Raw genomic sequence first — 27,769 nt, 5'->3', positions numbered from 1 at the left:
TTGCTTTTATTTTCTCCGTCGTGATCCAAGTTTCGCTCCCATACTGGCACTGACATTACTTTATAAAACATTGATATTATGTCTTTTCTTGCTTTATTTTTCAAACATATTTTTATAGTGCCATTAAGATAGTTAAATATTTCCATTTTCTTTATTTGATCTGACTCTTATTGATACGATATATTGCATCCTAAGTATTTCAATTCTGTAACTTGCTCCACAATATTATTTTCATGTATTATACATGAGGTAATTTAATTCACTAACTTTTTTCGTCGTAATTAACAGCCATTAAGCATCTCGACGGAATAATTTCTTATAGACTGCTCTACCATCAGTAATACTCATTTTAATGTGTTTCAGTTTATGAAATAGGTTTTAATCATGAGACTGTAAAGACATGGGTACAAAGTGATTTATATTCCATAGGTATATGATAAAACAATAGTCCACACCTGTGGAGTAACTGACTGGCCGCAAAACCATGTGGCGAGAGTTCGAATCCCGGTCGGGGCAAGTTACCTAGTTGAGGTTTTTCCGGGATTTTCCCTCAACCCAATACGAGCAAATGCTGGGTAACTTTCGGTGCTGGACTCCGGACTCATTTCACCGGCATTATCACCTTGATTTCATCCAGACGCTAAATAAGCTAGATGTTGATAAAGCGTCGTAAAATAACCCAATAAAATTAAAAAAAAAATCCACTGTAACCTACCGAACTTTGAGCCAGGGTTACCAACTTCCAATTGCGACTTAGTCGTTCGGCTAGTGATACGCTAATTAAACTGGCAATTTTAAATTATTTTCTCTTTTTGTTGGAAGTTCCAATCCATTAATTCCTTTTATCCGGTGGGCCCATTATTCATTACGTAAAATCGTGTGAAATATTGTAAGGATATGGCTTTCTATCACGACTAGATGCGGTAGTTTATACCTACAATTTCTCTCTGGCATTGGGTGCCGCTGCAATTTTAACGAACACTGATGGTCTATTGTTGCTGAAAAGAAGAATAAATGTGGCAGAGGATGTGATTAAATGTGTGGATAATTGAAGTTAAAGTTCTCACACAGCGTACTTGGTTTGAATGGAGGACGACAGTCGACTAGGAACATAAGAGAGATTGGCAATGTTAGTCATAGTAAGAAGGAATATGTGAATCCATTAACTTGGTAGGAGGCGCAATTCATAATATATTTCTGCATCATAAAGCGACATCTATGAGGCTATCAACTTTAGTTATTTGCTAACTTCATTACTATGTAATTCATTAGCGAAGTGTTGATCACTGTGTTGTAAATTATGTCCATTGAATAATTTTATGTGTAAAATATTTCGCTTATTAAATGTTGTCCTGCAAAATTAATGCCGGAGGCTTAGATTCTCAATAAACAGGAAAATAGGGCGTTTTTCTCTGTTAACGTTTGCTTTCGCTGAAAATGGACTGTGAGTTACCTGAATCCAACGTTTTCAGACGTCAGACAAATATTACTGATTCTTATAAATAAATTTATAACTCGGCTTTCCCTACTCCTCTTCTATCGCCTGCAATGGCAACAACATAATTTGCATCTCCATTCTTTTCCTACGTTGCATTTACTGTGAAGTGTCTGACATCACAAAGAACAGGAACTTACGTTATTCATATAGTATCATATATCCAGGTGTTTGAAAATGCTCAGGCAGTTGTGATCCACGTAAAATAGGACAGTCGCAAAAAATATTTCTTCCAAGTAGTAAGAAAATTATATTAGGTGTTTTTGGTCGGTAGTTTTGTGTAAGTTAGGCTATATATCTGTTGCCCTGGCGACGACGTTTTGAAGTATATATAGAGCAGCGGTTCCCAGAGTGTGCTCCGCGGAGCCCTAGGGCTCAGCGAATGATTTTCAGGGGCTCCGTCCGCGGCAGTTACGAAGATTACAAAAATTGCTGCTTCCATCTAGTCTCTAGCGGGAAAAATCGGAAACTACTTCCATCAAGCGAAAAGTACTTTCTGAGAAAGTAGTTTGTGTTCTTTTTGCTACATGGAAGCAGCGATAATAGATCTACTCGTCACTGGAACTATCTCGATCTTTCTTCTTGCCAAGTACTGGATGATTCTAGAAATTTCTTTTATTTTTTATTTGTCGGGCAGGCAGCGTTTGTTATTTGTGGTACATGAAATCTACAATCTACTGACTGTTACGTTGCCTGAAAAATATATTTACTGTATACCGGTACCTACATGTTAATTCGATAGCAGATGTGTTAGCTAACTTTCGTTGAACTGGAAGTGTGGCTCAAGACGGGCTCCCTAAGACCTAAGAGTCATTAGCCATCAACCAGTGCTCAGTCAAAGGGAGATAACAACAGCTGTAACCTTACTTTCAAAGAAGATAGTGCGAATTCCTCAGAATTGAGTTCGGAATATGCTGAACATGATCCTACCTTAGAGTCTACGATGCCTAGTGTAGCGGTATTGAAAGAAAGTAACAAAAGAAAATATTGTGATTCATATTTGGACATGGGATTCACTGAGTTTGCTGATGTACATTTACAGTTTGTAATATGGAACAAAGTTTATCCCTGTAGTTCTAAGTTCCCTGCCAAGTTTAGACGGCATTTCTCAATTCACAAATTTACAACTAAAACTGCAGAATACTTCGAAAGAAAAAGCGACGAACTCCATGCAGTTCAGACAAAATTTTATCTCGTGTAAAAACAAACAACGAGAAAGCACTGAAAACATCATACTTGGTTAATCATGACCAGGCTCTTGCTGCTAAATCTCATCCTTGCTGAAACTCTTATGAAACCGCTAGGCCTATTAGTGAAGGTACAGACAGTGAAGTGCATGGTGGACGAAAAAACTGCAAACTTGATTTCCAGTGTGCCCTTATCAAATATGAGGGTGGTGTCGTCGTTGAGTTCCCACGTTGGACGCCATTTGAGGGTGAGTGGTTATTGTGACCACACGTTGGGCGCCATTTGAGGGTGGGTGCGTCTCGATGTTGCGTGAGATTCACTCAGGGTAGCCGAGGTACGGTTGTGGTGTAGGTTGATGTCGGGAATAATACCAAGCCGGCTACTTAAATAAAAGGCAGCGTAAACTTCAAAACTATAAGTTTATTGTCGTATCCACTTGGTAAACCCTAGAGTATGTATTTCCGGCTGACTTATAATTCAATCGTTGGTCGCAATTCTGTATCGACTCAGTTGCAGCTCTGAATAAGCTCTATCCGATACTATAAATTCAATACTCTGTCCCGTACACTACGACACGAAGCGAAATAGTAGTCCTGTCGACACCAAACGAAGTAGTTATTCTGCCCTGTATGTAGGGCCGCCGACACGAAGTAAAGTTGTTTTGATGATCTCCGCTCCGAAGCGGAATAGTAGTCGTCGACACCAAACGAAGTAGTTATTGTGCCCTGTATGTAGGGCCGCCGACACGATGCGAACTTGTTTTTATGATCTCCGCTCCGCGGCGGAATAGTAGTCGTTTTGATGATGCTCTCCGCTCCCCGTCACCCTTATTTATAAAAACCTATCCTACGCTAAAACTAACTATCCTATTGGTTAAAAACTACGTCACTAACTGGCCTAAAATCTATTCCCTATTGGTCCAAAGTGACCTCATAAGCTGGACCAAGATCTCTTCTTATTGGGCGCGAAATATGTCATCTCTAAATTTAAACTTTGGATTTCCCATAACCTCAAATTAGTTTGTATATCTCACAAGAATACCCGTTCTTTGGAAAACCCAAGCTTGGCAGTATCTTTCCCACGGGTCTAGTCCGACTTCGGCTTTAGAATTTTATGCTTCATCGAGTCTCTATACGAAAACCCCGCTCAAGGTGGCCCTAAATCTGTCCGATGCTGACAAGTGACGAAACACCCGTGTGGGAAGCTAATTCTAACGAAGTCGCCAGAACATCCCCGCGAATACATGTAATAGAAATATGGAGATATCACTTCGCTAATAAATCGGTCTCTCCCTCTCCTAATTACTGCTTCAAATGCCCATCTACATAACCATTGGAAATTCCCGAAAGAGTTTCCAATGTTATGAGATGTCCCCGCTTTCTGCCTATAACTAGCCTCATAGTTCCCCCACGCGATCAGCCGGTAACACATTAATTACAATACAATCTGATTATAATATCACTACAAGCAATTACAATAAATATTACATATATCTTCACAAGCCTTTCTATGTACACAACTCTCACACAATAAGCACAACAATGTACAATTTATATCCACATTTACATATGTACAATACCATTCTTTCACATATTTACATTTATTCATTAATTGATCAATTACACACTCTGCGTGCTTGGTTGTACCAGCCGCCCTGTACAGGTTCACCTAGCTGTACGCGTGAGACTAACCATCCTACTCTTTCTCATTCCTGCCTCCTAGCCTCTCCTGTTTGAAAGGCCGCAAGAGTTGCTTGTGGTACCTACCAACAGGTTTACTTTTTCCCCTTTCTACCAATTCGAAAGTATGGTCTCCATATCTACTTTTAATTTCGTAGGGCCCTTTGTACAGTAGCTCCATGCGTGAGTAACGTCCTCTAAGGGCGGAAGATAACTTCACGTCCCTTAGCAATACCAAATCGCCGGATGTGGGCTCCCATTTGTGGCGATATCTTTTAACTTTACCGAGTCTATACTCAGCCTTTTTCCTGATTCGGTCGAAAGCTAGTTTACACAGTAGTTCCGCACTAGGAGGCTCACCCTCCTGTATTGCCTGCGGCAAACTCTTTATCATGGGATCGGGATCGATCCCTAACATAAGTTTGATCGGAGCTATTCCGGTCGTTGGATTGATAGAGTGGTTCATGACTCTCTCAATCACCTCACATTGCCTAAACCAGTCCTTATGGTTTCGGTGACACAGAATACGGAGGTACAATGATATATCCCTAAGCGCTCTTTCGCAGGGATTACCGCTGGGAAAGTATGCGGAGCAATTGTATAGTTTCACGCCCGCATCTTCCAGCCTTTTGCAAAACACTTTCGATTTATGTACCGACACATTGTCACTGAGCACCGCCGTTACCGGACCGTAAGTCGGTATGTAATCTCTAACCAGCTTGTCAGCACACAATTTACTAGAGATATTTCTTAAAGGGTAAATCTTTACAAATTTTGTGAAGACATCGTACGTAACAAATATGTACCTGTGTCCGAAGGACGATGTGGGCATTGGACCGTGTTCGTCCACTGCTACAAGTTCATTCTTTTTACCCCTAATAACGACCTGTGGTACATTGTCATACCTTACATTTAGAGGTTTCGCCCTCTGGCAGACCTCGCAACGAGATATTACCCTTCTAACCTTCTTTGACAGTTGCTTAATATAAAATGATTCTGACATAGTTAAAATGATCCTATCACTCCCAGAGTGACACATAGATAGGTGAAAGTTATTTATAAGTTCATTCTCCATACTCGCAGGTATGTATATCTTCCACTTCTGGATATCCCTACCATGCAATTTATACAAGATACCAGAGCGCAATCCATACACTTCATCTTTCACCTGTGAGATTTCTCTAGCTTTGTCCATTAAGGCCCTTATCGTGGAATCCTCCTGCTGCAAATCTGCAATTTTCCGAAATTTTCCCGTCAGAGCTCCATTCCTCGTGGAATCAATTTTCATCACGGCAATTTCGTACGCGGGGGCGGTGATAGTTTCCGGTAGCCCCGATTTGGAATTCAAACGAGAGAGACAATCACCAAAGATATTGTCTGCCCCCGGAATATGTCTGATCGTCACATCATGAGCCAAAATCTCGTGCACATATCTAGATATTCTAGAGTTCGTCAATTTGCATCTACTCAGAAACGCTAGGCTTACATGGTCAGTAAATATGATTATCTGCCTATTAAAGATATACTGACGGAACTTCTGTAGTGCGAAGTACACAGCAGAAATCTCTAGTTCCGTGATTGATGCGTTGCTTTCGGTACGCGACAGTCCCCTAGAAGCTGTGGCAATCACATGTCGCTTATTATCTTCATCTGTCTGACATAGAATTGCTCCATATCCATATGAAGACGCATCCGTATAAATCTGAAAAGGTAGGCTGTCGTTAGGCCTTTCCAACAGAATTGAGTCGGCAAAAAGCAGTTTCGTTCGATCGAATGCTTCCTGCTCTGCCGACCCCCACCTGAAGGGTGTATCCTTCTTCAATAATGCTCTGAGTGGGGCTACATGCTTAGCATAATTGACGAGAAACCGATTCTGGTATTATAGGATACCTAGATATCTACGAACCTGTTTCCGGTTCCGCGGCGGCGGGATCCTCGAAATGCTCTGAATTCTCTCTTGGTCCGGTCTAATTCCGTCAGACGAAATTACGTAACCCAGGAAAACTGTCTCAACTTTAAAAAATGCTGTTTTCCCCAGCTTGACTGTCATACCAGCCTCTCTCAATTTAGTAAGTACAAAATCAATATCCCTAATATGCCTATCCACATTATTGCCATATATAAGAAAATCGTCAATGTACTGTGCCAGAAAACCTTTCGTTGAATCACCAAAAATTATGTCAAGTGCCCTTAGTAGCGCAGATCCAGAACTCGCGATGCCGAATGGGCATCGGGTATACTGATAAACTTTCCCGTTATGTAGGAACGCTGTGAATTTTCTCGAGTCCTCGTCCAGCGGAATCTGCCAATACGAACTGGTCAAGTCCAAACTAGTGAATATAGAACAGTCACTGATACGGCCTAACAAAGTGTCCACTGACTCCGTCCTGAAATTATCTTTAACTGAAAACGAGTTAACGTGTCGGGCATCGATCGTTACTCTTAAGCTTCCATTGGGCTTCCTAACCCAGCACAATGCATTTACGTAAGGCGAGTCCGATACTTCTATAACTCCGTCTTTTAACATATCATTTATGACTTCGTCTGCCTGATCCCTTAAAGATAGGGGGATGGGTCTACATTTATGCCGAAATTCCTCCATTCCTACCACCTTAATTTTGTGTGTATACACTCTACACAGACCCGGCGCGTCTGAAAAGACATTTAAATGGCTACCTACAACATCCATTAAGCGTTTTCTTTCACTCTCACTCAGGCCGTGTGCCTGGTTAACTTTATCTCTTACTATTTCGAAAGTATCTGTCTTCCTATTGTTAGACGCGACTACCTGCCTAAGATCGCCAAGCGAAATCTCATTACAATATCTGGCCCTACCGCTAATGAGATTACGTCCTATTCGTCTCGCCTGGACTAATTCGCCGATACACAACTCGCATTCTCCGCAGTCTACTTGACACACTCCCCTAGTTACCTCGTTACCTTCCCACGGATTAACCTCTATAATTACATTCTTACAAATTTTGAGGTGCTCTACAAAAAATAACTCTTCCTGTAATCCTATCTCTTCCGCGGTTCTTTCATCTAACTCCGATCTAGCGCAATCCCTACTGAATGGGACATGGCCTACACTGCCGTTACCTGCCGTAACCCCTAGTCTGTTTTCCCTGAAATCTAATAGCGCGTGCCATTCATAGAAGCATTCTACTCCAATAATGATGTCGGTAGTCAACCTTTGTATAACAAGAAAAATAGCATTTAATTTCACGTCTCCGCACTCTAACTCGAACCACACTTGATATTTTACCTTTTCCTTCTTCTTGCTTAGGGCGCCCGCACAGTACAGTGAACATATGGGTAACGTTTGCAGTTTTATCCCTGAATCCCTAACCTTTTGAAAAAATTCCAAGCTGCATACATTATTTGTGGAGCCCGAGTCCAACAACACACAACACTTTGTCCCAAATATTTTAGCATCTATATAAGGCAATACATAAGTCCCATTATTTTCTAACTCTGGGTTAGTAATCTCGCTCTGTCTCTTCACGCTTACCGCGTTGGTGGATTCTTTTGACAGTGGCTTACTGCACTTAGCTACAGAAATCTCCGAACCCTTGAGACTTCTGTCTAGCAGTTTCCCGAGTGCGATGCAGTCGGTTCCACTGCTACCTCGTCTCTATTTCTATAATTTATAGGCTCCCGGCCCATATTCATTCTGACCGGACTTTGCTGACGTCCGTTCATGTCTCTATTCCTGCTTTGTCCCACGTTACACTGTGTAGGGGGCCTATTGCACCCTTGTGAGGCCATTTCTTGTAGGACGCCTCGCCTATCTCTCTCCTGCTCCTGTCTCCTCCAATCACCTCGATTTTGCGGTCCCCTGCTAAAATTAGGCTGCCAGAATCCCTGTCTGTAATTTCTGTTCCTAAGCCAGTGTGGTTGGGTTCTAAGCCTATTATTTCCATTTTCTTGTCTTCCCGTGTACCATCTTATGTGGTTAACCCTACGCACGGGACCAACACCTCCTCTATCGTTTCTCATCCTGTTATGACTACTCTGGTTATTCCTACTATTATTGTAAGGACCCCCAAAGGGCGGGTCAATCCTTCTCTCCCTGTTGGGACTTTTCCCTCCGTTATGGCCATTATGGTACCGACTATGTGCATTGTTGGGGCTCCTGTCACCACCCCAGTTACTCTGATTTTGGGCTCCTGTCCTTGGGGATGAAAAGGCCGTACTTGCCCCCTTCCCCGCTTTCTGGTCGGTGGGGCTTGAACCCTTTCCTTTACCATGTTCATAATCTGCCTGTCCACTACATTCATAGTGCGTGGCGTCCGAACCGTCCAGCGCAGTCAATAGATCTATTGTTTCCCCGAAGTCTCGGGGCCCTGCTACAATCAGATTATATCTGATGTTCTCGGGATACTGCGAAATCACAGTTTGGATCAGCTCTGAATCCGGTATTGGTGGATTGAGGCTTTTCCCTTTCTTAACAATTTCAAGAAAATAGTCTATCATAGAGACGCCTCTTCCCGCGTCGAACCTGCTCTGATTAATTTCCTTCCTAATTCTTTGTTGTTGTCTTTGTCCCCAGTATCTCTCCGAAAATTTTTCTCTGAATTCCTCATAAGTGACATTATCCCCTAGGGCCACTAGCGCCCAGTTGAGTGGTCGGCTCTTTAGGCTCTTTCGTACGACAGTCATTTTTAAGTCATCCGGCACCCCTCTTACTCTAAAGTACGTTTCTAGCTCACTTATGTAGTTATGTGGGTTTGAAAATTCAACCTCATCAAAAATAGGGTAACCAATCTCATTCAAAATGTGAGTGGGGTACTGGGGACGGCCTAAATATGCCTTGTCGTTTACATTTATTAACTCACTACGCACGTCATCCCGTGAGGTCTGACATTCCTCACCAACACTATTGTTAACATGTCTTACATTTATGTTGCTACCTGATGCCGGGCTCTCACTTGTGCCCTCTTGTCTAGAAACTGCACGGTCCGAGCTGCTATGTCCGCTTAAATTTGCGGGACTACCCCCATTTAGTACGTCGTTTATTGAGTTTAGTTTACTTCTTAATTCTTCCAAACATTCGTTATCCGCCCTTTCTTTATTCTTTATGGCTCGCTTGAGACCGTCCACTTCCTGATCCATCTCACCTATTTTCTCTTCCACCGAATTCTGAATTTCCCGAACCTTTTCCACTATCGTTTCCTCCACAGCTGATTTTAAATCGCTATTCTCTCTGGTAGCGCTATCTCTAACTCTAACTTCTAAATCCTTCATACTTTCTGACATCCTATCCATAGCTATCTTCAATTGGTTCTCCATTCCGATCCCATTCTCGGTTAATTTCCCCTCTAGCTTCTCTATTTTGTCCTCCATCTTGTTTCCTCTTTCCGCTAATTTTGCAATATGATCTCTAATCTCTCTCGAACTTTCCCCCAATCTATTTTCCATTTGTTTTATTTGTTCTCTACTTTCCCTCAGAATCTGCTCTCTACTTTCCCTTGAGTCATTTTCTAATTTAGTTTCCATTTGTTTTATTTGTTCTTTACTTTCCCTCAGAATCTGCTCTCTACTTTCCCTTGAGTTATTCTCTAATTTAGTTTCCATTTGTTTTATTTGTTCTTTACTTTCCCTCAGAATCTGCTCTCTACTTTCCCTTGAGTTATTCTCTAATTTAGTTTCCATTTGTTTTATTTGTTCTCTACTTTCCCTTGAATTATTTTCCATGAAGTGTCTCATCTGCTCCCACAACTGCTCTAGCGTCATTTCCCCTTTGCCGCGGTCTCTACTCTGTTGCTTTTCCACCGTTCGCTCTCTCTCTATTTCTTGTCCTGCGTTATTCTCGACCTCCTCCCTAATTTCCATAATTTCCTCGTCCTTCCTTTGCTCCATGGTTCCCTTGTTTCTATTTCCTCGTCTTTCTCGTATTTTCCTAACTACCTTACTCCTATGGCTACGTAGTATCATCTATATGCTACTCTGTCATCTATCCGACGCTTGCTTTCCCAATAATAATCTAACTAGGCCTGTCTTTGCACTCGACTCACTTCCAACAAGTTACGCAATACATTTATTTCACTCTTTCCCCCAAAATATCACACACAAAAAAAATACATATATATATACACCCAAAATATCACACCAGAAATTGAAACATATACACTTTATAATTATTCCCCCAAAATATCATATACATATATACACATTTATACGTCTTCTATTCATACTTGCCACAGCCTCTCCGAGTCGCCTTCTCTGGTGGTCCCCGTGTTGTCTTCTCTAGTGTTGTCGTGATGTCGCGATGGCTTGGTTCTCTTCCCGCCTTCCAGCGTCGTTCCTCGGCTATGCAGGGCTGAACTGCTCCGTCCGGTCCTCCTCGTGGTTTGGTGCTGTGTTCGCACCCGGGGCCGGTCACTGGAACAGCTGTCTTCCTTCGAGCCCCACGTTGGGCGCCATTTGTGGGTGTATGTCGTTATTGAAGCCCCACGTTGGAAAGCGCCATTTGTGGGTGGAATCGTCTCGATGTTGCGTGAGATTCACTCAGGGTAGCCGAGGTACGGTTGTGGTGTAGGTTGATGTCGGGAATAATACCAAGCCGGCTACTTAAATAAAAGGCAGCGTAAACTTCAAAACTATAAGTTTATTGTCGTATCCACTTGGTAAACCCTAGAGTATGTATTTCCGGCTGACTTATAATTCAATCGTTGGTCGCAATTCTGTATCGACTCAGTTGCAGCTCTGAATAAGCTCTATCCGATACTATAAATTCAATACTCTGTCCCGTACACTACGACACGAAGCGAAATAGTAGTCCTGTCGACACCAAACGAAGTAGTTATTCTGCCCTGTATGTAGGGCCGCCGACACGAAGTAAAGTTGTTTTGATGATCTCCGCTCCGAAGCGGAATAGTAGTCGTCGACACCAAACGAAGTAGTTATTGTGCCCTGTATGTAGGGCCGCCGACACGATGCGAACTTGTTTTTATGATCTCCGCTCCGCGGCGGAATAGTAGTCGTTTTGATGATGCTCTCCGCTCCCCGTCACCCTTATTTATAAAAACCTATCCTACGCTAAAACTAACTATCCTATTGGTTAAAAACTACGTCACTAACTGGCCTAAAATCTATTCCCTATTGGTCCAAAGTGACCTCATAAGCTGGACCAAGATCTCTTCTTATTGGGCGCGAAATATGTCATCTCTAAATTTAAACTTTGGATTTCCCATAACCTCAAATTAGTTTGTATATCTCACAAGAATACCCGTTCTTTGGAAAACCCAAGCTTGGCAGTATCTTTCCCACGGGTCTAGTCCGACTTCGGCTTTAGAATTTTATGCTTCATCGAGTCTCTATACGAAAACCCCGCTCAAGGTGGCCCTAAATCTGTCCGATGCTGACAAGTGACGAAACACCCGTGTGGGAAGCTAATTCTAACGAAGTCGCCAGAACATCCCCGCGAATACATGTAATAGAAATATGGAGATATCACTTCGCTAATAAATCGGTCTCTCCCTCTCCTAATTACTGCTTCAAATAACACTGTGCATAATCGAATCCAGAATCTATGAAAAGATGTAAAATATCATAATTTCCCGTATCAGTTAAACGACATTTTCGCTATTTAATTGATACATAAGTAGGCTTAATTGTAACACTTAATATAGAACGTGTTTACATATTTTAACAAGGACTAGGCTAAATTATTAATAGCACATTTCAATATAAATACTATTGTTGGTTAAGAAATTGCGTGTGTTAAATAACATAAATAGTGAAGTTGCATCAAGACTGAAATATAAGTGCAGTGAAGTGACGTATCGTGTAGATTAACGTCGACAAGTGTTGTACCGGTATAGTGAAGTGATAAAGTGTAGTGTTGGTCCATTGAAATATTGTAGTGTGGTGATACTTCAAAGTAGAAATCATTTAAAACAAATAGTGAAGTTTCATCTAGACCGAAATATAAGTGCAGTGACGTGTCGTGTACTTTCAACGTCGAAAAGTGTGGTATAGTGAAGTGATAAAGTGTAGTGTTGGCCTATTGAAATATTATAGTGTGGTGATACTAAAGAGTAGAAATAACCTAAAACTAATATACGTAAGTACATTAAATTGAAAAGTGAGTGAAATTGAATTTGTAAATAAGGTACAGTATATACATAATGTGTGCTATGGCTGCTCTGTCTGGAAACTGTCATAGTTTTAGAAGGATTGTAGTGAAAAAATTGGTATGTAATAATTGTAATTTCTGTTTTCATTGGAAATGTATAGATATAGATCCTGATAATTTTGTTGACAAAGGTAGTTGGGAATGTAGTGATTGTATATATGATAGAAAGATGCGCGATCAACTGGAGAGAATCAGAGCCCTAGAATTGGAATTAGATGAGGCAAAGTGTGAAATTAATAAATTGAGAGCTTTGAAGGATAGCATTAGTGTTTCGAATAAAGGGAGATCTCACACTTGGATGAAACCGAAGAATTCCAAATCTAGGAGTAGACGTTTCTCTGCGGATGATGCTGCATCAATCAAACTGACCAACAAATTCAGTGCTCTTCAAGCAATGAATGTTGATCAGGAGAACTCAGACCCAGTATCGACACTAGTAAAGGTAAGTCAGAAAACAGATAAGGTTAATGATTGTAGGAGTAAAGTATTGATTTTAGAAAGCAGCCATGCAAGAGGTATTTCCTCACTTTTGAAGTCGAAACTGGGCGATGAGTTTGAAGTATCTAGTGTATGTAAGCCTAATGCTCCTCTCAAGAATGTTGTTGAGGATATGATGAAATTGAGTTCAGATTTTTCTAAGGGGGATCATGTAGTTATAGTGGGTGGGCCAGGTAATAGTATTGATAACGATTGTAACTATTCTATTGAGAAAGATGTCAACAACATAATTGAGATGAGCAGCCATACCAATGTGGGATTCCTCAGTCTTTTCAGCAGGTACGACAAGCCGTATCTTCACAGGAGGGTGCGGAGTGTGAATATGCGGCTTGAGCGGGCTCTGATGAGACCTGGGGCATCACACATTGGTTTGATAGATGTAAGCCCTATAAGAAGGTATGAATATACGTCACATGGCCTGCATCTGAATGGTAGAGACAAGGAGCACCTTTAGGTTCTTATTGCTAATAGCATCAGAGGCAGCCATGTTAAAAAGCAGAGTTGTAATATTCCTGTGTTAGTTAATGCTAGGGTTTCTCCTTTTTTAGGTTAAACCTCCCACCAGTAAGGTGTTTGAAACAAGTTCAACTAAATTGTAAATGCTCTGATGTTTCTAGTAATGAACACAGTAACTTCACTATTTTTCATCAAAATATTAGGGGATTAAAACAAAAAAACTGATGAATTGATCACTTCTTTAGCAACTCAAAAGCATAAACCTCAGATATTATGTATAACTGAACATCATATGAAGAAACAGGAAATACTACAACTGTCTTTACATGGATATGTATTAGGTTCTCATTTCTGTAGACATGTCTTCCAAAAAGGGGGTGCCTGTATTTTTATCAGAGAGGATCTATTATTTAGTAAAATTGATGTATCTGATTTTTGCCTTGAACAAGATATTGAAATCTGTGGAATACAAATTGGTCATGAGATATCAAATTTAATTATCTTATGTGTTTATAGGGCGCCAATGGGAGATTATAAGAAATTTACAACTAACTTAGATTCATTATTGAAAAGACTTTATAAACCACATACCGAATTTGTAATCTGTGGTGACATAAACATAGATTATCTATCAGAAAGCTCACGTAAAAGAAAATTAAACTCACTTCTTGAAACTTATAATCTTAGTCACACAGTAAGTTTTCCAACCAGAACACAAGCTGGAAGTAGTACTGCCATTGATAATATATTTATAGATAAAAGTAGATTGAATTCCTATTCAACAGTACCATTAGTCAATGGCCTGTCTGATCACGATGCACAAATTCTAAGTGTTTTCAATATGAGTGAAAAATTCCAAAGTGTTAATCTAAAAATAAAAAAAAAAGGATTACAAAATGCTGAATCTCTTCAGCATTTAAATACATGTCTACAAAATGAATCTTGGGAAAATGTATATAGTACCGATACCATTGATATTAATACTAAATTTAATGCATTTTTCACTACATTTACGATTTATTTCAATGAATGTTTTCCAGTCAAGGTGGTGAAAAAATGTAAAAGTAAAAACATGTGGATAACTCAGGGAATTAAAATATCATGTGCTAGAAAAAGGAATCTATATTTAATGAGTAGGAATAGTGATGATCCTCATGTTCTTAATTACTACAAGACTTACTGTAAAACTTTGACAAAAGTTATAAAAGATGCAAAGAAAATGTATCTGAATGAAAAAATACAAAATTCAGATAATAAGATTAAAACTATTTGGGATATTATTAAAAATGAAACTAATCGATATTCAAAGAGTGAAAATATTACTTGCATTAAAATCAATGATAGTAAAATAGATAACCCAAAATCAATTGCAAATCATTTTAACGACTTCTATATAAATATTATTCAGGACTTAAACATTCAAGATTGTGCAGAAGATGCTGCACTTGATTACCTAACTGATGCGTTTAACACTGAGTTTTTAGGTCTCAAATTTATTCCCACTACCGCAGCAGAAATCATGCATGTGATAAAATAACTAAAAACAAAATATTCCTCTGGATATGATGAAATTCCAAGTAAAATTCTGAAAGCTTGTTCTGAAATATTATCCCCTGCGTTAAGCTATCTATGCAATTTATCAATGCAATGTGGTATTTTTCCAGAAAGACTCAAATATTCAATAGTAAAACCAATATACAAAAAGGGAGATAATGTACTATTGCTAATTACAGACCCATATCATTATTAACAACATTTTCAAAAGTGTTTGAGAAAGTTATGTATAATAGATTATATCATTACCTGGAGTCCAACAATATATTAGTCTTAGAACAGTTTGGATTTAGAAAACAAAAATCGACAGAGAATGCTGCTTTTAGTTTGGTGGATGAAATACTAAATTCATTAAATTCGAAACTACATATAGGTGGGATTTTTTGTGACTTGGCTAAAGCATTTGATTGTGTAGACCATAGTATATTAGTAAAAAAATTGAAGTTTTATGGTATTAAAGATGAGATGTTGGGTTGGTTTACATCGTACTTACCAAATAGAAAACAAAAAGTAGAAATAAATGTACCAAATAGTCATGACGTTACTTATTCAGAATTTAGAAATATTAAACATGGTGTTCCGCAGGGATCAATTTTAGGTCCATTGTTGTTTCTAGTTTATATTAATGATTTAGCTTTGACCATAAAAAATTCATCCCATGTAATTTTATTTGCAGATGATACAAGTGTAATTATTTCAAGCAAACAATACGATCATTTTATAAACACTTCTAATACAGTGCTGAATCTAATGAATGAATGGTTCCATGCAAATAAACTAGCACTTAATGTTGATAAAACCAGTGCAGTCAAATTTAGTACACACAATAGTGCTCAGGTTTCCTACAGTATTCGATTAAATGGAACTCATCTCAAAGAATCTATAAGCACAAAGTTTCTTGGTTTAGAATTGGATTATCACTTGAACTGGAAAACGCATATAGAATGTATTACTCGTAAATTGAGCTCTGCCTGTTATGCATTAAGATCCTTATCTACTATTGGTGATATAAACTTACTTAAAATGTCATACTTTGCATATTTTCACTCTGTAATGAAATATGGATTAATATTCTGGGGTAACTCGTCTGAAGCTAAACACGTTTTTGTTTTACAAAAGAAAGCTATAAGAATAATGGCCGGTGTGCATAAAAGGACCTCATGTAAAAATATTTTCCGAAACTTAGAAATCTTGACTTTACCTTGTGAATACATTCTTTCCCTAATGATGCTATATATTAAGAACCAAGATAAATTCAGTACTAATCAAGACATTCATCATTTTAATACAAGACATAAATCAGATCTTCATCTACCCTCTGTTAGTCTAAGCTGTTTTAAAAAAGGAGTTCGCTATTCATGTATAACAGTCTTCATTGCACTGCCTAATTATCTTAAAGATTTGAAGAACAACGAGAAAAGGTTCAGAAAAGAATTAACCAAATTTCTACATACTCATACCTTCTACACAATTGATGAATTGTTTATGCTTGTGAATTGAATTATTCTACTTAAATGACATGTACAATTTTATATAGCTCAACTAAAATATGTTTCTATATTGACTTAATCTGTTTACTATGTATTGTATTTTTGTTTAGCATAACTGATGAATTTTATGTACTGTAAATTGAATAGTATACTGTATAGGTCAACTGATGAATTGTTTAAACTTATCAATTGAATTAATCTAATTCATATGAATTGTATAGCTTAACGAAAATAAGTTTGTAAATTGAACTAATTTGATTGTATATGTTTGTATAGTTTGGCTGATGAATTGTATATGTTCTTAAAATGATTACTAGTCTGTGTAGCTCTACTGATGAATTGTATATAGACCTACTGTAAATTGAATGGTAATATGTATAGCTCAACTGATGAATTGTTTATGATTATAAATTGAATTAATCTACTTGATATTAATTGCACAAATTTGTATAGCTTAATGAAAGTATGCTACTTTGTATTGTATATATTTGTATAGTTTTGGCCGATGAATTGTATATGCTTTAAATTGAATAGTAATCTATATAGCTCTACTGATAAATTGTTTGTGTTTGTAATTTGAAGTAGTTTGCATGATATGTATTATCAATTTCTGTATATCACAACTGGTTGAATTGTTTATGCCTTAAATTTAATTAAATTGTTTTGTATTATAATATAGCTCAACTTATGAATGATCGTTTGCGTTAGTAAATTTAATAATCTGATTGGCTATGTATTGTATACTTTTAGTAGAGCCATCGATGTATCTCAGTCGGCAGACTCGCTGGGCTGCTGATCCGGAGCTGCGTTCGGGCTTGAGTTGGATCCCCCTTTGGACTTTGGTTTCTTCGGAGGTTTTCCCCAGCCGTGGGACTGAAGCCGGATGGTCTATGGCGAGTCCTTGACATCAACCCCTTTGATTTGATTACCTGGTTGGGTTTTTCCGAGGTTTCCCCCACCGAAAAGGCAAATGCCGGGTAATATTTTGGCGAATCCTCGGACCTCATCTCATCTCACTACATCTCGCCAAAATGTAAAAAAATTGTACAAAATTGTAAAAATTGTAGAAAATTACTAAATTGTAAAACTATAAAAATTTGTAAAAATTGTAATTGTAATATTGTAAAATGTTGACATGTTCCACATCTTAAAGCTTCATTGCTCATGTAAGATCTATGGAATAAAATAAATGAATGAATGAATGAATGACGAATCCTCGGGCGTTGCCAGATTAGCTGTGTTAATGACATTTGTGCAGTACTAATTTTCAGGTTCTTTCATGAAATATTTTGTTCTGCAAACTATTGACATTCTCTACAAGCAATACTGAATTTTTTTCTTCTTGATTGAAAACTAGATATCGTGGGACAATTGCATTGACGTGTGCACAGATGGCGCAAAGGCCATGTTAGGTCCTGTTGCTGGCGCTTTTACAAAGATCAAGAAAGTTAAAAAAAAAAAAAAAAACTGCACAAGTAGTCATTGTGTACTACGCCGACACGCCACACAGAAGTGTGAACAGTTGTCGCGCGGTAAAGCGTTTCCCTGTTTATATGAACTTCGAACGGAAGTTTCTTCACTTTTGAATGAACAAAACAGTTTGCTAGCAGATTATTGAATGATCAGAAATGGTTTACAAATTATGTTACTTGGCAGACATTTTTTTCAAAAATGAATTCAGTACATACATACAAGGTAAATGGAAGACTATATTCGATGCTAATGACAAAATTGTCGCGCTGAAGTAAAAGATAGCGTTGTATATAGAAAGCGTCGACAATAAGGATCTGACGTTTCTCATTGGCTTCGAACTTTATAGAAGAAAATAACATAACAATGAATGTCTAATTCAGAGCGATAATAAGAGAACACATTGACAATTTGCTTCAAAATATGAATAAATTCACACTTTCCAAGGGACACTCAAGAATCGATTTTGAAGAAATATGAGTGGATTGTAGATCCATTTCCAGTGAAGTCAAAACCAGCAGCCCTCACTGTGGCAGATACGAGACCTTTATAGACATATTTTCGGACAGCCACTGTCAGGCACTATTTAAAAGCAAACCATTGCCCGAATTTTGGGCTAAGTTAGGGAAGGATCTTTTCATATTAAGTTCAAAAGCTAAATTTCTATTACTCCCTTTGGTACTATGTACCTCCTTCAAATGGCCTTTTCGAGGTACAAGGCTACCAAAACAAAATATCGAGCTTGTTTGGTCGCAGAAAACGATGTCTTCAACAGCCTTCTATGACACCAGACATTGACAAACTCTGCTGCAAGAAACAGGCACATTCTTCACATTAACTTGGGGTGTACATGTAACATTGTAACATTTTTTTAAATATCTGAACTATTTGTTATATCATTTTGTAGATTTAAATAATCTCCAGGACTCTTTTACTATTATTTCCTTTATTAATATATATAATATTATATATATATATATATATATCTGTGGCTTGGTTCTAAAAGAGCCAATGTCAAAAATGTTAGTTTTAAGATAAATGGGTTTGAAGTTTGCTTATTTTGTACAGTGAACCTATGACATTGGCTTGTGAATGCTCTGTACCTTCCATATTAACTGCAGCAGACATTGGCCCTTTTAGTATATGGAAGAACAAACCGAGATAAGCTCGAAAGTGTATATAACTCAAAAGTGCAAAAAATTGACATTGGCCTTTTAGAACCAAGCCACAGATATATATATATATATATATATATATATATATATATATATATATATATATTACATCTTATTATTCATACTTCCATATATGTATCAGTGTGCAATATGCTTCATAAAATGTAGACAGATAAAACTAAAAACTAAACTTTTTTGGGGCTCCACGAGGAAATTTTGCTTCAAAAAGGGCTCTGTGGCTGAAAAAGTTTGGGAACCGCTGATATAGAGTACTCAAATTTCTGACACTTAACACATCTTTTACAGTTGTTTGGGTATTTAAAATTTACAGTGGTAACAAATTGGACTGTTGTATATATATATATATATATATATATATATATATATATATATGTATATTTTAAAATTAATTCTAAATAACCTTTGTCGTTTATAGTTAAATTTTTATATATTCTTTGTTTCAATTTTAGTTTTGAATTAGCTGAGTGCGGTTCCAAAATAAAGGAATAGGAAAGTAACTTCACATTCGCTGGATCTAAAAATTATCGTAACAAATAGGCTACATAACTCAACAAACTGACTTACATATTAAGTTACGGTAATTAGTTGATGAGTTCCTATCACAAGATTTAAACAACATATTTTGAACATGTATTAGCATTAAATTTATTCACATTTTTGTAGATATAAATATTTACAAGAACAACAGGAAAAACAGTAACAATTTCACTCAAAAAATATTCTTAATAATGTAACAATTTGAGAAACGTTTCAGAAAAATTAATGATGACCACCGAAATCGATTTCGGCGTGACCTCCAGAACCTCCAAGACCGTGGCTTTTACCTTCATGACCCTTGATAAACACAGGAACTTTCTTCTCCACCACAACCGGAACCTTCACTTCATAAGGTTGGGGTACGAGAACCTTAACTGGGTAGGGCTTTGGTACATGAATTGTATGAGGGACAGGATATGGGACCTTCACGGGAACCTTCACTGGATAAGGTACTTTTTTCTCCACAGTGTAAGGAATCTTTTTCTCTACATACACAGGATAGGGTTTTGGTACTGAAACTGGGTAGGGTTTCTTTACAGTCACTGTGTAAGGGACTTTGACAGTATACGGAACTTTCTTTTCAACTTCGACTTTGTAAGGTTGAGGAACGGGAACTTCAACTTTCTTAGTGATGATGGTGGCTTTGACATGAGATTCGTGGTGAGTTTCACCACCTCCAAAACTATCGCTCCCGAAAGAGTGGCCTCCCAGAGACAGACCTACCCCGTGTTCTCCTAGTGATAGACCTCCTCCATGTCCTCCTAGTGATGAACTTCCGTGACCAGCCAATGACAGACCTCCTCCATGACCTCCTAGAGATAAACCTCCGTGACCACCCGATGACAGACCTCCATGACCTCCTAGAGATAAACTTCCGTGACCACCCGATGACAGACCTCCTCCATGACCTCCCAGTGAGAGACCACTGCTGTGACCTCCTAATGACAGACCACCTCCGTGACCACCTGATGACAAATCACCGCCGTGACCACCTGATGACAATGAGATACCACCTCCGTGGTTTCCAAGGGAGAGGCCACCTCCGTGTCCGAAGTCTCCGCCCCCGTATCCTAGATCGTGGAGTCCTCTTTTTTCCGTTACCTTGTCCTTCTTCTGATCATCTGCCAGAACTATGGACGCCACCACCATCAGGACAGTAGACTTCTGTTAATAAGAACATTTAATAATTTATCTAATGTGTAATATGATATGGAAGATTAATTGAAAGTAAATTCTCTTCTTCTGTGTTCTAGAAAGTTCTACGGACATTAATTTTAAAACCGTAGTCACAAATAATATGTAGTAGTCCTACAGGTTGTAAAAATGGACTACTTCTTTAGTGGCTGAAAATTATATATCCCAAATATATTTTAAAGTAGTTGCATAAAATTGTATTTCTTGAATATTTCAGTTTTATCATACTTATTTATTTAAAGATCCATGTAATGAATATGTTGCAAAAATTTATGAAGAAAATTAAAGAGTCTTAATAGATTACATCAAAATATCTGTATAATTGATTTTAATCTACTTAATTTAATTTTACTTTTTCTCTACAGTAGTTACGGAAATTCATGTTCTTGTATTTTCTCTTATAACTCTAATTAGAAAAATTTTAAATCTCAGAGCTTTGTACTTACGAGAAGCATCATATCGCCGTGTGTATGTATAGTTGAGGCACAGAGACGCTTCTGCCAGCTGTGTTGCAATGAACGGCTTATATACTGCGATGTACGCTCTTGCACCTGGCATTTCCTCAATGCTTTCTACACAACATGTAGCCTATACAAGGTGCGACTGTGATGCAGAACTGATATAATTCACGTTTTAATTACATTGAAACTTGCATATTCACTTGTACTTACCTTACTCCATTGTTATATTATTACTAGCTAATATAGTTGAATTTATTATTGGAATTTGAAATACTGTTATTTCACAAGCTGTTAGGCTACAAAAATTATTCCTGATAAACAAAATTGTGCTGTTGCGAAAAAAAAGTTGAATTCGTTATTTGACTAGTAGGATGTAGAGGTAGATCTAATTACAAAGTCCATTTGTTCTTCAAATTATATTACTGACTTGTAGCAATCGTCCCTTAGTTTCAGGTTTAATACTGGAGAAATGAAACTTGGGACCGTGAAGCTGATATACAATTTTTGAGTCTGTTCCTTCCAAACTTATATATTGCATGTAACTAAAACTGGGGCGTATGGAAACACATGTTAAATACTAAAGACCTGAGACACGGTTTCAGATTGCCACCACCTTCTTAGATGTGAGTATGATTATAGAAAAAAACTAGTATCAATATATATAAAGTGTATACAAAATTTCACCGACAAAATATACTAAAATAATTGCTGTACTAAAGAAAGGCAATTTTCAACTTTGTCATTCGTAGGTGATATTTGTGTTAATGTGTGATAGGTATGTTGCTTCTTAGTTGGTTTCATCCGCTACTGCTTGTCCTTATACTTCTTGAAGTGATCCTTTGCAAATAATTTTGATATTGTATTTCTTAATGGAAAGTATTTATATTTCGATTACATTTTGTTGAAATAAAATTCGTATTTAATTGTTAAGTTGCACTTTTGAAATCCATAGAGAAAATATAGGGGTTTCACATCTGGATATTGTGGAATCCAAATTATTTTGATATTGCATTTCTTATTAGAAAGTGTTTACTTTTTGATTACTTTGGGTAAAAAGAAAATACAATTTTTATAGCTAAAATTGAACTTTTAGAATCTGTGGAGATAATGCAATGGTTTCACAATTTGATATAATGTAATCAAAATTTTTCACAGAATAATACATTTCTAATATTTTATAAAAGTGCAACTAGGGAATTGATTTAAAAGTTTGGTGCGTTCAGGCAAAAGTCCCGGGATCGATACCCGGCCACGGAACATTTTTCTCTCTTGAAATTGTTGAAGTCTACTTCACAGGGAGCTTTACCTGAAAGCTAGATTCTCATAGGGAATTGTTTGTTTATCCTTCTGAGCCCTGAAATATTTGTTGTTTTATTTTTAAGTTCAATATATTTCTACACTTCAAATAAAAGCCAATGACATGAGAACACAAATGCAAGTATATTTCATAGGCCTACTATACTTCGAGTCTCTGCACATACATCTTATAATAATGTAGTATGAATTATGGTATAGCAGGCTATACTATACTCTCAGGACTCAGGAGGTCATAGGTTACAGGTCATCTGCCAACAGTTGATTACTTCAAAGCAAATACCAGCTTAAAAACATTGAGTTGATTGGTCTTCTTATCGGAGCTCCTGGTGTGATCCCCAAATTCTTTGAAAGCTTCAGGAAGACTTTTGACCTACCACAGACACTTACTACTGACATCATAACTTAAGTTTTGAAACGCACTTGCTAAATTTTGAGTCATCATATTCACTCTGTTTATTTTTTTTTTCACTTTATAATTCATATACCTATGTTTGTTTTAATTTTCTGTCAACAAAATTTATGAAAACGTTTAATATTGTAAAATTCATGTAGGAAAGTATACTGAATCCTTCTCGGCTACCTCCAATGGGAGGCAGTTAACAAAATAAAATTGGTCATTGCGTCCTGTCACATAAATAACTTCATTGCTTTGTTTTACTTTGCCACTCTCCCTTTCTGAAACAAAATTTTAGTAACGTCCGGAATTGTCATCTTTAATAATTCGATATCAAATTTCACAGTGGATTTTATTATCCCTATAAATAGAATGCCAGTGCACATTCTATCCTACTCCGTCTTAACACTGTGGTACCAAATGGGAAACATTCTGCACGAGCCAAAAGTAGAGTTACGAGTAGAAGACGTTTGAAGAGAGCTACTTGCGAGTCCCGTAGCCCATTAGGCTCATGTGTCATTGCGTGCATTCAGGCTATTACTGTAGATTTGAATTTTATTTCTTTTTGTTAATTTTGCTATATTCCTTGTAAGGGCTGTAGTCTCTATTCTTCCGAATTCGATTCGTCACAATTGGGCCTACCTAAGACTCACATGTTTTCCAAACTTTAAACTGAAGCTCATTTTTGAAAGTCAGTTTTAATTTTCAGTTAACTAATGTGTATGCTTATGATTTAATATATTATTGTTTCCGTAATCAAACTTATCAATCTTAATAAAGTTTAACAACCTGTCACTTTATTCTTCTTCTTCGTCTTCTTCTTCTTCTTCTTCTTCTTCTTCTTCCTTGACGCGTTAGACGTTATTGTCTGTAGCAATCTACATATCCTGTTCATGCCACCGTTTTTTGGTTCTTCCTATATTTCTTTTCCCTATCGGTTTATAATTCTTAAAATTAAATGGTAGTCACTTTATGTTCATTCTTTGTATATGGCTTATGCACTTGGCTTTATACTCTTTAGTTTTATCGTTCAGATTATAATTCCTTTCTTATATCTTCACTTCTTTTATGATCTGTTTTCTTACAGCCAGCAACTGCTCTTAGAAATTTAATTTCATCTGCTTCAAGTTTGCTTTTATTTTTCTCTGTCGTGAGCCAAGTTTCGCTCCCATGCAATAGTTTTTGGCACTGACATTACTTTATAAAACTTTAACATTGTTTCTTTTCTTGCTTTATTTTTCAAACATCTTTTTATAGTGCCATTAAGATAATTAAATACTTCCATTTTCTTCACTTGATCACACTCTTTTTGATACGATATATTGCATCCTAAGTAATTCAATTCTGTAACTTGTTCCATAATATTTTCATTTACTATTCATAAGGTAATTTAATTCACTAAAGGTTTCGTCGTAATTAACAGCCTTTAAGCATCTCGACATAATAATTTTTTATAGACAGTTCTCCATTCAGTAATACTCATTTTAATGTGTTTCAGTTTATGAAATAGGTTTTAATTATTAGACTGTAAAAACATGGATACAGTGTGATTAATATTCTTTAGGTATATGATAAAACAATATACCATATATATTGGCATTTACTTATCTCTTATCCATTTTAATATGTATTCTTTTATTAAGTGTGTTTTCTAGATTTTAAATTTGTGTAAACTATGATCCCAAATTTGTAACATGATACGCCATATGCAAATGAGTTTTGTGTTCTAAGTAATTAGACATACATCAACCTGATGATAACCAATTTTTGTCGAAAATGTTAGTAAATTAAATTACTCTATGAATGATAAAGTGATGGGTTGTTAACGTTTATTACAATTAATTAAATTTGATGACGAAAACAATATTCCATTAAATCGTAAGCATGAAGCTCATTTTATTGGGCTTTACAGAGATTGTGTTTCAGAATTCAACCGAAGAAATTTATGTGGTTATAGAGGGGTTGTAAATGAGCAATTTGAGATAGGAAAACCAGCACCACCGATGAAAAATATTTGAGTTTCAGTTGTTAAAATTGTTTATATTTGATACTCATCCAGTATTAAACTGAAATAGGAGTATGAAATGATATGTTATGGTTTCAGATCATGTTATGGATTGGATGAAACTCAACAATTAAGAACTAATCAATCACGTTTCCAAAATTGCGCCTTCACAGAATCTGTAAAATTGTCGGCAAATAATGAAATAGTACGCCGCTACACTGCTTGTTTCACCCTTATTTATTTTCGTTGTTGTACCTATTTTAGAATACAGTTGAAGAGCGTATTTCCAAAGTGACGCAAATATAAAATTAATAATTTTACATTTTTTGTTTTCATAAAAAAGTTGATAGATTCCCCATCTTATAACAAACGTTTTAGTCTCAACACGTCTTATATCCCATGTTAATAAATATCTTAAATACGCTTTTTCTTTGCAAAATGGCTTAACTCCAATGTATCCACCGCTGTGGCCATGTGATAGCGTGTTCGCTCCCGAATCCAGCGGGACGGGGTTCGATTCCCCGCTTGGGACGAGTTGCCTGGGTGAGATTTTTTCGTGGGTTTTCCCTCAATCCTATGGATGAATATTAGGTAACTTTATCAGGCGTATGGAACCTCATTCATTCTCGCCACTTCCTTTCCCCTCCTCATTATCCTTTCCTTATCATTCCGGTTGTCTTCCTTGGTTTTCAGATAGCTCTTGCGGCGGCCCTCCGAAACTCCAGACTCTCTCGGCCGGCCTCCATGGATATGCCAAAGCATGGTAGTTGGTGACCCAGCAGCGGAACCCATGCCCTCCCGACGAAATGGGTGGTCTACAGCTCAGACCATTGGCCAAACGGGAGGGTTGGCTTACAACTCAGACCGTTTGAGGGGGGAATGGTGAGGACTGTTGAGGTGGAATGGTACACAGATTTAGAAGGATGGCGGGACTGGTCGTTAGGGTGTTGGGGGTTATGTCGGTTCGGCGTAGGTGCGGTCGTTGGGCTACAACTCGTCCCAGGGTCGCATAATAGACCTCAGGTCGCGGTGCATAGGGATGTTCCCCTCCCGGCATCATAGAGAGAAAAAAGCTCCAATGTGCATTTACTTTCTCTCTCTCTCTCTCTCTCTATATATATATATATAATTAGATAAGTAGGTGGAAATACATAAATCAAACTAATTGAATTGTTACATTAGACTTTTCACAAGACAACAACAACAACAACAATGAATTATAGGATAATATCTTTTCAGTGGAGATCTGACGCGTTGTCTGTTACATCACAGCCTCAAGCCGACAATTATTGAAGAGCATAGTTTCGAAGTTACGTAACTTCATGAAATACAAACCTCAGAAATCACGATTTTTATATTCATCTAACTACATTCAGATATAATCTTGGCATGTAGGCATTCACGGCCGGTGTCTAGTTGAAACGGAGCTTCCAGGCTAAGATGCTGTGGTCTACTGGTGCAGATGTTCCCAGACGTTTCGTCTACTACTGCGGCAGACATCTTCAGTGGTTAGGTATCTTAGGTCGATGTTTTCTGCTACTAGTACCTGTAGCAACTGATAAGGACAAGCAACCAGTCAGGTTATCAGTTGCTACAGGTACCCCTAGCAGAAGACTTCGATCTAGGATACCTAACCACTGAAGGTGTCTGACGCAGTAGTAGACGAAACGTCTGGGAACACATGCACCAGTAGGCATCTTAGCCTGGAAGCTCCGTTTCAACTACATTCAGATATGATTATGAATATAATGTAGTTTCATTCATTACTTGTATACACATCGTGAAACTGTGTTTTGAAATTATCGTGTCATTTGAGGTTGTGATAATTACCTCATGTATTCATTCAGAGTTTTCTGCCCAAAGGAAATGTTTTTCATTGCAAACTCAGCATTCTTCCATCTTTCCTATTTTTTCTCTTCCTCGTACGCTCGGTTTCTCGAACATGAGATATCGATCCTATTCGTATAACGCTATCGAATGGATGACTGAAGTTTTTGAGTTGCCCGAACGTGAGACAGACCTATTGGTTCGACATGTCGTCTGTCAACTTGTTGCCTAGGTCACTGGAGGAGGATATATCCAATCTCTAATTTGCGGGCGCATGCTTATGTTGAACACCCTAAAACTGCCTAATGCTCTATACTCCCATTATCACGAAACTAATTATAACCATGTTGCTTAATGGTTCAAGGATTGTTATTAATATTTTGTTCGCGGCCCCCATTAACTGACCTTTGACCCACCAGAGGGCCCAGACCTCCCACGTGAGAATCACTTCTATTGTATTGGATTGTATTGATGGAAGTAAAATGATTTTTTTCCTTAATATTCAAATTGTCTGTGATCAGTCCTTGAAAGTTAGAGATATTGTTGCACGATTTCCTATATCTGTTTATGACAGCACAATCTTCAATAGTTCCAATATTAGAGCTAGATTTGAATCTCAGGAATATGATGACATATTTTTTGTTGACATTGCTTACCCTTTCGTTCATACCTCATGACTCCAATAATATCGTAAACTCTAATACTGAAAGTGAGGTTAGGTATACTGTTCAGTTTAATGCAATGTAGCATTTGCCAGATGATTTTCATTAATATTAATGTAGTTCAAGTTTTGGCTGTAAATTTGAATGAAACAAAGCCGAGAACTCGCTGAGCATCAATGATAGAGTTATTTTTCACTATTGAGGTT

General features: G+C 37.6%; 1 protein-coding gene across 1 annotated transcript; it reads right to left on the bottom strand.

Moving 5' to 3' along the window:
* Positions 1-19,803: 19,803 nt before the first annotated feature.
* Positions 19,804-21,393, bottom strand: LOC138697872 (uncharacterized). Its single transcript, XM_069823456.1, has 2 exons — positions 21,344-21,393; positions 19,804-20,867 (listed from the first exon to the last, which is right to left on the bottom strand). The coding sequence occupies exons 1-2, from the start codon at positions 21,353-21,355 to the stop codon at positions 19,926-19,928; spliced, it is 954 nt and encodes a 317-aa protein (XP_069679557.1). The 5' UTR covers positions 21,356-21,393; the 3' UTR covers positions 19,804-19,925.
* Between the last annotated feature and the right edge of the window lie 6,376 nt (positions 21,394-27,769).

The sequence above is a fragment of the Periplaneta americana genome, chromosome 4, assembly GCF_040183065.1.
Source record: "Periplaneta americana isolate PAMFEO1 chromosome 4, P.americana_PAMFEO1_priV1, whole genome shotgun sequence".
NCBI classification, from domain to species: domain Eukaryota; kingdom Metazoa; phylum Arthropoda; class Insecta; order Blattodea; family Blattidae; genus Periplaneta; species Periplaneta americana.
Note: the sequence above shows the minus strand (reverse complement) of the source record. Positions and strands in the feature narration are given on the sequence as shown.